General features: G+C 35.3%; 1 protein-coding gene across 2 annotated transcripts in view; it reads right to left on the bottom strand.

Moving 5' to 3' along the window:
- Window positions 1–16,244, bottom strand: part of LOC150088611 (tRNA-specific adenosine-34 deaminase regulatory subunit adat3) — a 38,219-nt gene extending 21,975 nt beyond the window's left edge. Inside the window, exons 1-4 of one of the 2 annotated variants that reach the window (XM_090370819.1) lie at window positions 16,128–16,244; window positions 13,011–13,069; window positions 7,455–7,525; window positions 2,329–2,566 (exon numbers count right to left, since the gene is read on the bottom strand). In XM_090370819.1, the coding sequence (XP_090226945.1) occupies window positions 2,329–2,566; window positions 7,455–7,494 (278 nt within the window). In that variant the 5' untranslated portion in view covers window positions 7,495–7,525; window positions 13,011–13,069; window positions 16,128–16,244. The remainder of the gene's footprint in view (window positions 1–2,328; window positions 2,567–7,454; window positions 7,526–13,010; window positions 13,070–16,127) is intronic. The other variant, XM_090370820.1, reaches the window with a different exon arrangement.
- Window positions 16,245–16,602: the final 358 nt, after the last annotated feature.

A 16,602-nucleotide genomic window follows, 5' to 3' on the forward strand; every position in this document is an offset into this window, starting at 1 on the left:
CAAACTAGTTTAGACTGATTAATAACTGCTTTACAATTGTTGCGAGCTTTGGTGTAGGCAGAAAATGAAACTGAAGAATTAGAAACAAGCCAATTACGATATGCAACGTTCTTCTCTTGAACAGCCTTAGCACATTTATTGTAAAACCAAGGTTTAGATAAAGGACGAGATTTTAAAGTGGAGTGTGGGATAAAGGATTCCATTCCTGCAGAAATAATTTCACTGACACGATCTGAGCAAATGTTCACAACAGAAGTTTTGAAACAGTAATCCGACCAAGGAAAAGAAATCTCGCAGGTCATCCCATTTTGCATTCTTGTAATGTCAAGCAACACGAGGTTGGGAATAGCCATGAGATAAAGGTGCCATTGGAGAAGAGACAATCACCAAGTTGTGATCTGAAGTGCCTAAAGGACCTCTCACTTCAACCGTGTACTTAGAAGGGTTGTTTGTGAGAAAAAGATGAAGCGTGTTGGCTGTATGATTAGGATTGTCCAGTATTCTTGTAGGTAAATGAACAATCTGTGCAAGGTCATTAGTAATTGCAAAAGCCTCAGCATCTCGACCAGCTGGATCAGTGTGACTAGAAAACGGAAGCCAGCTGGAGTTGTGAACATTAAAATCACCAAGGAAAATTATCTCACTGTTAGGAAAGTTGGACTGGAGAAAGTCAAGTGGCAAAGAGAGGAAGTCAAAGAGCTCCAAGTGATTAATGGAGTTGGGAGAACGGTAGACAACAGATGAATTTTACACAATGAGGTAGAGAGATTTTAAGCCAGAGAAGATCGAAGAGAGAAGATTCCAAATTGCCAAGCCTCTGACAGGGAATATCAGAACGGACATATGCACAAGTACCACCTTTGAGGCAAAAGGAATCATACAGTGAATAATTTGGGCATCTGAGATGAGTAGTAGTTGAATCAACCGATAACTGAGATTCTGTCAGAAAAAGTACATGGGGTTTGGCAGACTGCAATGGAAATGGACATCATTGAGCTTAGAATTGAGACGACATATATTTGTGAAATGAATTAGGAAGTGTCTGGGAGGTTTAGATCTTTTCGCAGATAAGCTTGCTCTATTAGTTTTACAATTCATGGTGTATTCAATAGTATGAAAAAGTGCGTGGGATATGCTGTATGAAGTAATGAAATTTTTGGATACGGCGTACACATGGTAAGAATATAACCAGATATTTGACATAACATGGCCTCGACAATGCCGCCCACATACACACTACTCGGACTCCCTCCAGTCACTATCTGGCAGAGTTGAGGCAGCAAGATTATACACTAGCTGCTCCAGAAGCCTCCTAGAGAGTTACCAATAGGTTCGGTCCGGTGTACTAACTAGCAGCCGGCCTGCAAACACCGTTTTAGAGCTGTACCCTCGAAATGTAAGGAATATTGGATTTCGCCACGATGTTCATCATAACCTCAAAAGTCAATCATACTGCACGATGGAAGAGATGGGGAAGGGTTGACCGGAACTTAGCTCTAGAGACTAAACATGGGTTCCACCACTTCAAACGTCCAAAAAGCAAAGTGGTGGTATTGCACCAGTTGATGAGAGTCATCTACCACCTAGTACTGCCTGGTAACATAGAGGGGTGGCATTCCTCCATGTGGTGTGGGTGCCACATCTCGACCCCTGCTTACGTTGGTTCACACCTGGGTGTGACCCACCATGTACTTATGCATGGAGGTTATACCCAGGATTACTAACAGTCCCTCCATTGTGAAGGTGGAAGCAGAGGATTTGGCTGTCACAGACCGTCCGGATTTTGCCGAAATTGGGTCCACTTGAGTTGAGTGTCACCCAAATATCAGGTCCATCAGTGTTTTAGACTCCCAGGTAGCAAGTACAGCTTGTCTGGCATATCTGAGAGAATTTCTGTGACAACCTCAAGGTGTATAAAATGTTAATATTCTATCATGCCTATCAAATTAAAAAATTTAATTTCTTAACAGCAAATTTTAGCAAATACAGAAGAATGCCAATTTGGGACTTAAGTTATCTGTACAGCTGGATTAGCCATGATCCCAGACATCATGTTTTTTAACAATTATTAAAAAAAAAACATAATTAATGGATCATATTACAGATTTTCTAACAAAATGTCTTTTTTGAAAAATGTTTTGTTATTTTTTATATGTTTCGGAATGTGACTATGTTCATTTGTTTACACTGTGTAGTATTATTTTCTTTTTACATGAATTATCAAGGATCTAGCTTCTACAAATTACCACAGATAACCAGTGCTCTACTTTACTTTTAGAGAAAAATGCCAAAAGCAATTGGGGCAAAAAGAGAAAAAAAAAAACTTACTATTTATCTTCATGAAACTGAACTGGCCATAGGTGAAGAGACATTTCATACTGCTTACGAGTTAGAGGTGACTTCCTCGGGACAAGACACAAAGTAGCAAATTCAGATAAACCTTTAATATTTGCAATGGGTCTGTCAAGAACTTTCTGAATGGGTAACTTAACCTGTTCCCAATCCTCCAAAGAACTTACTTCAGATTCATCAGTTTTAATCCTTCGAAGAATTATTTCTAGCTTTCCTAAGTGACAGAAATAACAAAATATAATAACATGGCCCTCATTTCAATTAAAACTTTCACCATATATATGATGAACTGATAAACAAGAAGTTCTAATTAAAAATAGTAAAAATAATGGAAATTACAGTGGAGTCTTGATTTAACACTTGTCTGGGTGTTAAGATTTTTGTAGCTTAAATTGAGGAAAACTTTAAATGGGGATTACATACATAAAAAACATACAATGGCTGTCTACGTGCTTACATTAAGAAAAAATACGTTATCACTAAAATATGAATGTTCACTGCACAGATCAAAATAACATAAATGTAATCATAAATGAACTGAATAGAATTTAAGATACAATAACATTATACTGAAGATTACTGATATATCTTATTAGAGTGTCAAATCATATATCTTAAGTTACGTCTTAGAGTGCATACAATAATATCAGATGCATCAAACACACATTTCTTATGAGGTGAAATCAGTAAAGAGAACACAATTTCCACCACATTTGATGGATTTATGATAAACTTGTCAATCAAAGCAAAAGACAACAGGTTTTACAATATCAAACAAAACTTAAGCCTGATGCTCAACACTGTGAATTTAAGTTTCCAATCTAAATAAATCATCAAAAATTGACTTGTTTCTTCAAGACATACTAAACACCACAAAAGTGAACAACAAACATTCTTTTTGGAGTTTTGTATAAACACCCTGTCAGAGCAAAGGATGACAGCTAATTGAATTTTAGGATTCTAGCTTGGGAAGGCAACAACTGCCTTTCACAATGAATCTGTAAATTGTCTTTCAAGAAGGATTCTGTTGAATAAGATTAGGAGGTGACCCATGGATTACACTGAAAGGTACTTTACACTTCATAAGTGGCTATCATTCCCCACACAGGAAGAGCTAAGAGCCACACTATTTCTACTCAAAAGAGTGTGAAATATATAGGGTGTCTCAAAAATACATGGCATAACTTCAAGAATGAGTTCCTCAAATGTAGATATAAATATATTTTATATCAACATAGTTCCGTAAATGCTTGATTCCCGAGTTATTAATCAGAATGTACGCCTGTACCCTGTTGTTGTTTGGTTTTTAGGAGCATTAGCAACTAAGGCCATATTGCTCCGGGGATATGCGGTGGTCATTCCCTGACCTTTCCGCATCCTCCGTATTTGGTGGTCACAGGCTCGAACCCCAGTCTAATCAAGAAGCGTGTGCTATGCACTGCTGCTCCTGCCCACCTGGCTACGGAGGGGCCTTGCCTGTACGCCTACCCTATGAGTTTGTTTGAAAGTACATGGGGCCCAAATAACTTATCACCAAGAACACCTGCCCAGATGTTGAGGCTGAACCGCTGTTGGTGATGTGATGGAAGAATTGCATGTGGGTTTTCCTCAGCCCATACATGCTGATTGTGAAAGTTTTGGATTCCATCTCATGTGAACTGTGCTTCATCTGTGAATATCACTGAGGCAGGAAAGTGAGGAGTTGTACCACACTGCTGCAAGAACCACTGGCAGAACATTACTCGCGCAGGGTAATCTGCTGGTGAAAAGGCCTGTACCCATTGCAGATGGTAAGGATACAGTTGGTGTTCTCCAACACTCTCCAAATAGTTGAACATTGAACAACCAGCTGCATTGCTATTCTGCGTGTGCTGATTCCAAGAGTGGCATGCACAACATCCAAAATCTCCTCCTCTACTTCAGGAGTTGTAGATCTTGGTCGTCCTCTGTCAGCAGCATGAGGTGTAAAGGTCCCATGTTCACAAAGGTGACGGGCGATGGATACCTTCAAACACTTTCCTGTTTGGACATCTTTGTTCTGAAAACCTTTCGTGGTACAAACGACGGGTCTCCAGAGCATTGCCGTCCGCCAAACCGTACATAAAGTGCATAACCGCTTGCTCCTGATTTGAGTACATGGTTGGAATGGAAAACCACCAGATTCTGTCAGTATCTTGTGATGAAGGAAATCACCTGTGGGAGATAAGCCATTTCGGTTAATAACTCGGGAACCAAGGATTTCCGGAACTATGTTGATAGAAAATATTTTTATTGTCTATATATGAGGAATGAGGAACTCATTCCTGAAGTTATGCCGTGTATTTTTGAGACACCCTGTATATAAAATAAATAAATAAATAAATTTTCTGTTTATACTCCGGCACGACAACCAAGTCAGTAGAGTTTACAATAAATCGTCAATACAAATATTTATCGTATTTAGTAGTCACGGGCTTGAACCCCGGTCACTCAAGGAACGCGTGCTATGCACTCTCGCTCCTGACCACTGGGCTACGTCAGGCCAGTATAACAAACAAACACTTCACATACACAAAGACCTAAGAACAGCACTATTTCATTAGCAAGTGCCATCATGAAAGAAATAGTGCTGCTCTTAGCTCTTCCTGTGAGGAATGATAGCCACTTATGAAGTGGTAAAGTACCATTCAGTGTGATCCATGGGTCATCTCATAATCTTATTCAACAGAATCCTGCTTGAAAAATACTTGAAAATACTTCATATTCAAATACTCTAAATATGTAATCATCTTCAGTTATTTCCTTTTATACTTTAGGGGCAGAAACCCTGAAGATGATATTTGGAGTATTTGAATTTGAAGTATTTGCAACTGCAGTGAGATCCCTAATTATACATCTATTATGCTCAAGAATTATTGTAGGGTACAATAAATATTTTCCCAGCATTTATGAGATAGAAGACTGGGTTGCAAAGTGAAATGGATCCAAGATTGCTTTAGATTCTGTTGCTAAATATACAGTCACTTCTCGACTTGTGATGGAGTTACGTTCTAATGACCATGCCAAAAGTCGATTCGGTCGTAAGTCAGACATAAGCCCATTTTTTCTTACGTACATAACACATGTATCATTTCTTCTTTTATTTAATTGTTTATTTATTTATACTATTTTTATTTTAGTTTTATGTTTAGTTCTTACAAATATCTAAAATCTGTTTCTTTAGAGCACATATAATTTCCAAACACCCATCGTCTAGGAGTGTCAGTGTTGTCATAATTTGATTAGATCAGACATTTCACATTATATGCATTAAATAAGTTGACAGAAGTCTTCTTGATAAGAATTAATACACCTGGAATTCATATTTTGTCTCAGTCTGTTGCTGGGTTTCAAAGTGGAAGGATGTGTCTCCAATTTTTTTTTTTTTTGTCCTTGTTGACATGATTTACGTATATAGATAGATGGGTTTTCGAATATGGATATACAGAATTAAGTGTTATAAAAAAAATGAGCCTAACTCGAAATTGATGATTTTGGATAATTTCATGGGCCACCTATGCGAATGCTCCTTTTAATACCACCACACAGGTAGCTGAGGTAGTTGTACATCAGCATCACAGCTGTGTTAAAAATTAAAAAACTTTTTTTTTTTTTCTGGAAACGACCATTGTAAGTTGAGGAGAGACTAATGTGCTTTGTCTCATTCACATTTATTCCTGAGTTCCACCAAGGTTTAGAAAATGATGGGAACCACACAGATGTTTTTGGAATTGCGAATGCTGTTGTAGATGCATTGGAAAACATTACATTCTGTAATGTATGCCAATGCATCACTGACAGGCTCCTGCGATGTAAGACTATACCAGCTGGTCAAAGACATTCCACTGCCTTATCAAACTTCAATCGTGATATCCTTGATGACTGACAAAGTCTTCTCTCAGTCAAAGGTAAGGGTGTCCAATAATTGTGGACCCATATGCTCAATGGTTTGTTTACAGTTTTTCTGTTGCAGTCGTGACTGATGGCACTAAATAAAAATGAATGTGGAAGCAATCCTGCTGTGTAGAGGCTGCAGTCAGCAAGAAGTTGCAAATATATGCCCATTATTCAGAATGGCTCCATAACATCTAATGATAATTCTATGTTCTAGTACAAGGCAAATGATATTTCTTGTTTAAAGAATACAATTAAAACCTTGCAAATCCTTATAGCATTCAAAAATCACCATAATCTAGAAATTACAAATCCCACACTGCATCAGGTGCTACATATGACTATTAAAAAACTTAAATGCAGTTTCCCAAAGCACCACATTTTCTGATGCCAACCAAACTAATATATGTACAGCTATTGTAAGTAATTTAAAACTACACAGGATGTACCCAGGCATCACATTTTGAACCAAAGTTCAAATAAAGTACAGTTTGAATAACAGTAATCATTCTTATTAAGAACTCATCAGATACACATCACAGGGTTTTATTAGCAATAAAATGTCTAATCATATTGTAGCAGAAGTTTCAGGGACACCAAGTTAAAATTTCTTGCAATTATATTTAACTTAAACTTGATTACAATAGTTTTATTTATTTTTTTTAATTTATCAAACTTTATAATTTTGAGCACAAAAAGCTTTCCAAAGTGAATAATATACTATAACAGAGGTAGTGGTAATGTTGCTTTGAAGCTCTGCCAGAATATTGCATAACCCTTCTACTAATTGATATAATATGCATTTTATAGAGATGTACAATATTACATTTTAAAAACCTGGAATTTTTTTAAATTCCAGCAGTCCCAATGTTGCCAGATTTATGAGGTTTACTGAATCTTGAAATGTTGCACCAGGAGTAGGTTAAAACAACTATATTCTTGACCTAAACATCTACTTAAGAGTTATTTCTATGCACACATATAAATGTATAAACTTATTCCACTTGAAGTTGGCTGATGCTATATAAGCTTGCTTTCTTGCATCATGTGCCTTTACTAATGCTAATGCCACATTTAAAAAAAATTTGTTTGTTGTTTCACTTGAAGTTAACAACTGTTTTAAAAATAAGTTTTCATAATTTCCAAAATAATTTGGGAATAAAAGCACTGAATATATTTTAAAACTGTACCTTTTGGAGCTGTATTTCTGACTCTCTTAAGATGATTCATATCAATTAATGGATAAACATCAGATAGTTCCCTAAACCAAAAATAAGTGAGAAGCCATATGTGAATATCATATGAGGAAAAACTAGCTTAAAACATCCTTAGAAATATCAAAAAACTAAGATTGCAGTGTACAAATGCTAGAGAAATTTAAGTTCCCAGATATTATATTTTATATATTTAAGAGGCTTTATTTTTAATGATGTTATCATGAAATTAGTCATCGTTGGTATTAGCCATATGATGCTTTAGACATTTTCTGTGCCAGAATTTTAAGATTAATAAAATAAATAAATAAATAAAATAAGAATAAAAAATAAAACCTTGCTTATGTATTCCACTCAACATGTAGGTGTTGTTCCAACTAACCTCTGAATTTTCCAAAACTCTCAGTTTGAACTACCCATTAAAGTAGCTTATTCTAGTGATTTACAACTCAACTAAAAGAAAACTTCCTACAATCCAGTCTACACTGCTTCCCCTATAATTTGACTTTAGGTCTCCTAGTCCTGGCATCAATTATAACTGAAAATTTCACCTCTCGGAGCTCCATAGACCTCAACAAGATTCCCCCCCCCAACCAAAGTGGCTAGTTACCAAGCTCTGTATGTAACCCACCAATTTGCTAATTTTACCATGTGCATTGCCCATCATTGGATCTTCTCAAGAAGCTTGATATCTTTCATTAGGTTTGATCTCCATACTTGGATACAGTAGTCCAAGTGTGATCCCACCATTGCCTTAATGTTGTGAGATTACAACCTCCCTACCACTACTAGCATATATTCTATAAATCATTAATAGGGTAGAATGGGTCCCCCTTGCTGCCTGTCTACAGTGCATGGAGAACTTCATCTCTGTCAGGCTAGCAGCAACCCAAATTTCTTTCCTCCTCTGTCTTTAACTTAACTTCTCCTAATGTATGTCATTTTGTGATTGTTATTTCCCAAGTGCAAAAACTTGCATTTTGCAGCATTCAAACATAGCTGTCACTTTTCTGACCATTCCTAAAACCTCTACAAGTCATTCGGGGGAATTGTTGGCACTGGTCATTGACCACTCTCTCGATCACGATATCTGCAAATTTTGACATCACATCCTGAGTCTGTCAATATAATTTAAGAACATCAGAAACAACAGTGGTCCCGGCACCAATCTTTGAGGGCTCTCCACTTCCAGCTCATTAATCACAACCCTCTGCCTCCTGTAGTTCTGCCATCCTGCAATCCTTCTAAGGTTCTCAATAGAACACAATAACATGCTTTGCAAAGGTCCAATTAAATAATGTCAAAATTATCTTGTACATACAACTCATGAGTAACTCTTTCACAACAGCTAATCACCTTAGATAAAAAAGATTTTCCCTTTACAAAACTATGCTGTGTTTCCTTCAGAATACTATTTCTATCATGATGTCCCTTCACTGCATTTTTAATCATTGCTTTCATGATTTTCCCTACCACTAAAGTTACAGACTGATGGGTCTGTAATTGCTCACTTCACTCTTAGTGACACCTTTGGATTCGCATAATGCTGGCACGTCTCAAACCATCCCTGAATCAAATATGCCTTCATAATTAATCTTACTGATTCAATGTCATCTCCCTCAAAATTACAGGTTCAAAACATTTTTGAATAAACAACCTCCTGTAATTTCAATATCATGAATTACACATTGCTGAGCTTTCACAGTTTCTCTTCTCCACGAAGGGTTTTTTTAGTAAAAATTGATATGAAGATACAAACCATATAGAATTCCCTGAAATTCTACAATAATTCCCTTTATGTCAAAGAGAAATTATGGGAGTGAAGTTGAAAATATGTAATTAATGATAATGACATTTCGCATGAATATTTAATGAAAAAAACTTTTGAGCCTACAGGCTAGCAAAACTCCTGAGGTTGATGGCATACCCTATAATCTTAAGGGAGGCAGCAAGTGAGTGCATTGAACCATTGAGGCTAATTATGAGAGAGCATCACTGTACTCGGGAGAGATTTCACTGGATTGGAAAAGTGCCAATGTATCTCCAATACATAAGGCCGGTTTTCTAAGAGTGAAGTGGGAAATTACCGACTGGTCAGAATAACTTCAGTACTAAGGAAAATCATGAAGGAAATGATAGAGGTTGGAATTCAGCATCATTTAGATAGAAATAGAATTCTGAAGGAATCTCAGCATGGTTTTGTAAAGGGAAAATCGTGTTTAACAAATCTGTTTAGCTATTTTGACAGGGTCACTCATGTGCTGGATTTAAGGAATAATTTCGACATGGTTTATTTGGATTTCAGCAAAGCATTTGATTCAGTCCCACATGAGTGGTTCCTTTATAAGTTGGAACAGGTTGGAATCGCAGGGAAAATCCTTCAATGGACAGCAGGATGGCTTCAGGACAGGATGCAGAGGGTTATGATAAATAGTTATTTCCAGATTGGGTTGATATAAGACGTGGGATTCCCCAAGGATCAGTATTAGAACCACTATTGTTTTTGATTTTCATAAATGACATTGATGAAGGGATAGAGGCAGTGATGTCTAAATTTGCAGATGATGAAAAGATCAGTAGAGTAGTTAATGATCACTGACAAGCAGAGCTTCTTCAGAGTGACCTATACAGACTTCAGGGATGGTCAGAAAAGTGGCAGCTATGCTTTAATCCAGCAAACTGAGGCTTGAAGTGGTGAAACCCATGTTTAGTCTCTAGAGCAAAGTTTTCCGGCATCCCCCCTCCCCCCATACTTCTCCTTCAACCCATGCACGGTACTGAGTACTATAGGTTTTGATACCTTTCGTGTTTGGGGTTTTCATAAAAAAAAAAAAAAAAAGTGTAAGGTATTACACCTGGGAAACAGTAACCCCAAAATAACTTATAACACTTGGTGGAGTTGACCTAAAGCCAGTAGTGGAGGAAAGGGACTTTGGTGTTACGATACACAGTCAGACATGAAGTTCTCCGAGCATTGCAGACAGGTTGCAAGGAAAGCCTATGGTGTCCTATCAATGATTTATTGAACATTTGCTAGTAGAGATAAGGACATCATAATCCCATAATATATGGCTATTGTTAGACCACACTTGGAATACTGTGTTCAAGTACAGAGATCGCACCTATAGAAAGACATAGGGCTTCTTGAAAGGGTCCAAATACAGGTAACTCGCCTGGTGAGATCGGCAAAAAGGGCGTCCTTATGAAGAAAGACTTCGAATATGTGGGTTGCAGAGTTTGGAAACTAGACGCCTTAGAGGAGATTTGATTGAGGTGTTTAAGGCTCTGAGGCATCAGTAAAATGAAAGAGGACGAAATTTTCATAGTTATAAATGATTCTAGAACTAGGGGCCATAAATTCAAGTTATGGGGAAGATGTTTAGATGGGATTATAGGAAGTTTTATTTTAACCAGCGAGTTATAAATTACTGGAATAAGTAACCTACGTGGGTGGTAGAGGCTGACTATTTAAGGAAATTCAAAGGTCAGGTGGATAGTTACCTATGGGAGGAGGGAAACACAGATTGCCTATTTCCTTTTATTAATTTTTTTTTTTAATTTTCTTCTTATTATTATTTTATTCTTTTTTTTTTTTTTTTTAGCTGGTGCAGCATAAGCCATAGGTTTCTTGCACCACATGGCCATTGCTAATACTAAATACTAGTTCAAGAAAAGGCAATTATTTTGAAGGTTTAAGGAAAAATTTGCTGAAGGGATCAAATTCTAAACCTTTCCATGCTGATCAAGGCTGGGTTGATAGATTCTGTAAACACTGTTACCTTTATAACATTGCTATCCAAGGGGGAAGCAGCCAGTGCTAATATGAAGGGGATTGAAAAATTTTAAAATACAGCATATAAAGTCTCATCATTTTAAGGTAGATGTCCTGCATTTTCTTGAATATTTATTTATGCTTTATAAATATATATTCATGAACTGATTATATACTTATGTTCGAGCAAATGCAAGCATTATTAAAATAGATATTGTATATTTCAGCGTATAAGTCAACCTTTAAAGCACGAAAAAAAAAAAAAAAAAACCCTAAACTTTTGAGGTTAACTTATACGATGAGTATAAAATCCTAAGCTTGGATTAAAGGCATGCGCTTAGGGTAAGAAAGATATGAATCAATACCAATATATTATTATTACTACTACTACTACTACACACACCAATCGATACCAATATATTACTACTACATATAAATATATATATATATATTTTTTTTTTTATACAAATATACATTGTTGATTACTTTTAAAAACCCAAGAATTTCTTTTTCTTCTTCACAAAATGAAAAAGTTAATGAAATTTATTGGACGTGTGTTTTCAGGTTTACTTTCCAAGAACTCGAAAAGTAAACTTTTGGTAAACTGACAAAAGCAAACTATTGTCAATTTCTTAGAGCAAGCACACTTCCATATGGAGGCACTGCTTACAGAGAAACCAATGTGTATTGCAGCACCAAAGAGGCAAAAGGTATGGCTCCGTTACATAAGTAAAGCTTCCCATGTATATGGAAATGTTACACAATTAAAGCCACACACACACACACACAGAGCTTCAATAACGGCAATGTCACATTATGACCTATACCTATAGGTTTTGGTTTTATAAACACACATTCATGTAGGTACTGATGGGCATTAACATAAAATGAAACTACCAACTACGAATAGTTTCAACTTTCTTCAAGAATGTACTCTGCAGTGTAATAAAATATCACAATGTAAACTTAAAAAAAAAAAAGAGCAAAAATAATTGAATTAAAAAGTAGACATTGGTTCTTAATGCAGACTTAATTGTAACTACTACTATGCAAATTATAAAGAGTCTTTTGATGACTGTAAATAAAGGGGATTGACTCACACATACCTAATTATAGCAAATATATGACTAGACATGAATTTAGGGTATAAAACAGCAACCAACATACATGCCAGATTATATGATAATTTATGTACTTAAATTTTATATTTAAATGTTTCTGCAACATTCATATTGTTATGTAGAAAAATGCCTCCTTATAATTAGTGAGAAACACTATTCATGCCAACAAGTTAAAATTATAATTATTTATGTTATCTCCTAAGGACAAATTCCCCCTATTTAATAGATTGACTTTTGACCCCAACTGAAAGTGCTAAACAGGGGGGGGGGGGGGTCAGTATATTTATTTATAATACAGAGAAAGAGATTAATAGCATTTTCTTTTGTTTTTCTACTTGTGATTCTACTGTTTCAACACTTTGCAAATAAATGTCAGGCTCCCAATTCTTTATTTTCCAACGTAGCAGTGCAGAAATTTGTCTAAGACTGTCATGCTTTCTTAGAATCAAAATTTGCTAAATTCTCATGAAAGCAGTCTAAATGATCTTTTTAAATGAATACTACTTACTAATCCCTGAATCCTAGTAAAACTTTTACACTGATAATCTTTATTATACTAACATTTTTATGTAATGCACTGTTATAAATAGAAATTTAATTAAAACATTCACCAAAATAAAAACAAAAAGTTGAAATTACCTACTTAACCAATTGAGATGTCTCTCTTTTGTCTGTTATCTCAGCAATATATACAAATTCTGCAAAAATAAAAGTAACTAAATATTTTCAAAGAACTGATTTCAAAAACTAATTAAACTAATACAAACTATTCAAAATCCAACTGAAATGCAAATAAAATCAAAACTTCTCAGCACTTTAATTAAATTGTTAATATTAATTAAATAATATTAACTTTAAATTTTGACACGTTTCTTAATTTGTCTTATTATGTATTAATCATATCAACACTGATTATAATCAGCCACCCAAAATGTTTGTGATATACTGATAAACTAATACAAGCTAGCTACAAAAGTTATGTGGCATCTTTCAATGGTTGCCATACTGAGATTGTTTAACTACACTACACAAAACATCATGCTTCATCTTCTGCATACCAAACACATTTCAAGTTCAATACTAATTTTACAAACACTTAGGCTTTTACATACACTTAGGTATTTTTCAAATACCTAAGTGTATGTAAAACTGTGAAGGTCACTTTGAAAGTAATGCCCCACATTTTTTTTTTTTTTTTTCTTATAAGATGTATTTATTCTACAGTATTGTTACTTATACATCAGGTATGTGCACAGTTATCAAGAAAAGAACAATTTTGAATGCGATACAATTTAATGTATTGGGCTGGAATTGGTGATTTTGATGTCATGAAAAACAAAGACAGAAAACATGGGTGTTTATTTTATTGATTAGTGATAAACCCTAGCAAGAAATATCTGTTAGGAAGTTGGAGTATACTACTATGCAAGCAATTTTTCTGCATTTGTGAAGATTTTATCAAAGTGGTAATTCTGTTAGAGTGCAGCATAAGTTTAAAGTGAGTGCTGGTTGCAGAAAATGTTGAAAAAGATCAGCAATTTCAAGGTTAGCAAAAGGTTTGAATAATATGGTTCTACAACAGAGATTAAATGTAATGTTGGCAAATATAAGCCAGTGAGGATGCCAGAAAATATTGCACATATGCAAGAAGCAATTATTCATAATCCCAAGGAAATCTGTGAAGCAAATGTCAAGCTTAAAACAAACTTTTAAGCATTGTTCAATGTGGCTTAAAACTGTTTCCTTCAGACCAACGTTGGCAGAGAAAGGCATTTCATCTTTTATTGTTAATTTCATCAATGTTTGGAAAAACAATACAGCAGTTATTCATTACATATCGTTAACAAAGACAGCACACTTTCACCTTAGAAGCAATGTTGAGAAACAAAATATGCACGTATGAGGAGGAGGAGTATCTTCACTCAGTCACGGAGATACCTTTTTATCCTGAAAAATGCACAGTGTTACCATTTTCATCAGCCGTAATCATTGGACCAATATTCAAATACAGAACACTACGTGAAACTCCATTAAAGCCACTTCATTCAACTCTTCAATGTATGATGGCAAACAAGGAATAAATATTTTTCTAATAACAGGACAGGACCACATATGAAAAATGTGGGCCTTCAATTCTTAAGGAACATTTTAATGATGGGCCATTTCTAATCAATTTCATGGATGACATGGGACTGGATTGTTTTTGCCCATACTCGTGGATGTGAAGTCCTTGACAGCTGCAGTGAAGTGCACCTCTCAAGAAACTGTTGCAATAGTAAACTTCAATGCCTGTGAATGGTGTTGGGTACACAGGGATCACATATTAAATATGTTTTAGTTTGAATAATAAACTCAAATGTCTTACACATTTAATGGCACCAAACTCAATAATACCAACACAATACGTCAAAGAATACAGGCATTCAAAAATGATGCATCCTGTCTTGGTGACCTGCACATCCTTCATGTCTCTAAAAATACTAATGGCATTTCCTGCAGGTGCTATTGCTGTAGTAATCATCAACATGGTTCAGCCCATGAATGCCCATCAGAAGTAGCATGTTCTTATTGAATCCTTGGCATGTGAAAATTATACCAGTGGAAACATCCATAAGAAACTAGAGTTATGGATATAATTTCAATGACAGCATAGATGGTTGCTGGAGCAAGTGAATAATTATTATGTTTTTAGTACTGGCAAACGATGTAAGGCGGCAAAGCTTATACAGTATCAGCCAAAAAAAAAAAAAAAACTCATCTGTCCCTCCAAACTCTAATAATATGTTCAAATCTGATCCTTCCTTAAGTTTATTTGAACCACAGCACCAGATGATAGTTTATTCCAACAATCAATTACTCTGGCTGAAAGCAAATTTTCATAATTCTCTCCTCTCCTGTAGCCTTCCTTTATCAATTTATGATCCCATGTGCATTGGCTGATAAAGAGTTATAACATCATCAATAAGTTTACTCAATCCATTTAAAGCCTTAAATACTTCATCAGGTCTCCTTGCAAGTACACCAGTTGCTCTTCTCTGCAACCATTCGAAGATATCCATATTTTTCTTAAAATTAGGCTTCCAGACCTACATAGTAGTACTCAAGATGCAGCCTAACCATTGCCTTTATACAATGGGGTAATTACCTCTGTCTCTGCTGGAAAAGTTCCTGTATATCAGAGGGAACTTCAGAAGCTGTTCTAGCAGTCCATCTGCATTGCTCAGAGAACTTTTAATGTCTACAAAAGACAGCTAAGGTAATTTTCGTAAGTACAGTCAGCTCTTATGCAGTCAATATTCACTTGTTCTAGAAACCAACCAGCTAGGCTGCAGTTGACTGCAACAACCTAATTCTGTATTCACTTAAGGAGTTTTGCAAACAGTCTCTCCTTCCAGAATTCCATAAAAGCATGCAATTTCTAATGAACATTTTTTTTTTTCTTTTGCAATTAAGAAGCAGATATTTCCATGTCACAAACTAGATTACATGTTTTAATGTGGAGGGGAAAGAAATGGGGAAAAACACAATATGAAACTTTTATAAATGCCATTACTATGGCACTCTTAAAACTCAAGTATAAAAAACACACAGATGAATAAATGCAATAACAATCCATCAATCTACCCATGCAATCAGAATACTTACTACATAAAAGTAAAAAAATTACCTGCATCTTTAGTTGCACTGCACACAACTTCTTGTGTGCCATAATAATACATTTCAATTGGACTTAACAGATTTAAATAATATACTTACCTTTTTGTACATCTTCATAATATTCATCTGGAAGAACAGGAACTAGAGTCCATGAAAAGTGTATAATCTGAAGGATATTATTTTCTGTATGTCTTTTTTTCCTCATTTCATTTGTGTGTTGCTTTGAAGCACTACCTATATTAAAAAAAAAAAAAAAAAAAAGTTAAATTCAGTGATTAAAAACATGTTTTAATGTGGCTGGTATGGAAATTTAATGAACAGTTGTACATATTTGTTTTCACAAAATTTGTGTTTAAGCATTGTAATTATTGCAACTGCATGGATATTTTACATATTTGTAAATTATCCATGTGTGTGTGTGTGTGAGTGAATATGTGAGGTATGCACTGCACGCTGGTGGTAAAGACGACAACAGCAGCAGCAATTGAGAGGACATTGCAGACAAATTTTATCTGACCCACACTTCGGTTCATTCAATAAACAATATTTCTTAAATATTTTTCAATACTTTTTA

This window comes from Mastigoproctus giganteus, chromosome 3, assembly GCF_048544385.1.
Source record: "Mastigoproctus giganteus isolate SK-2022 chromosome 3, ASM4854438v1, whole genome shotgun sequence".
NCBI lineage: Eukaryota > Metazoa > Arthropoda > Arachnida > Uropygi > Thelyphonidae > Mastigoproctus > Mastigoproctus giganteus.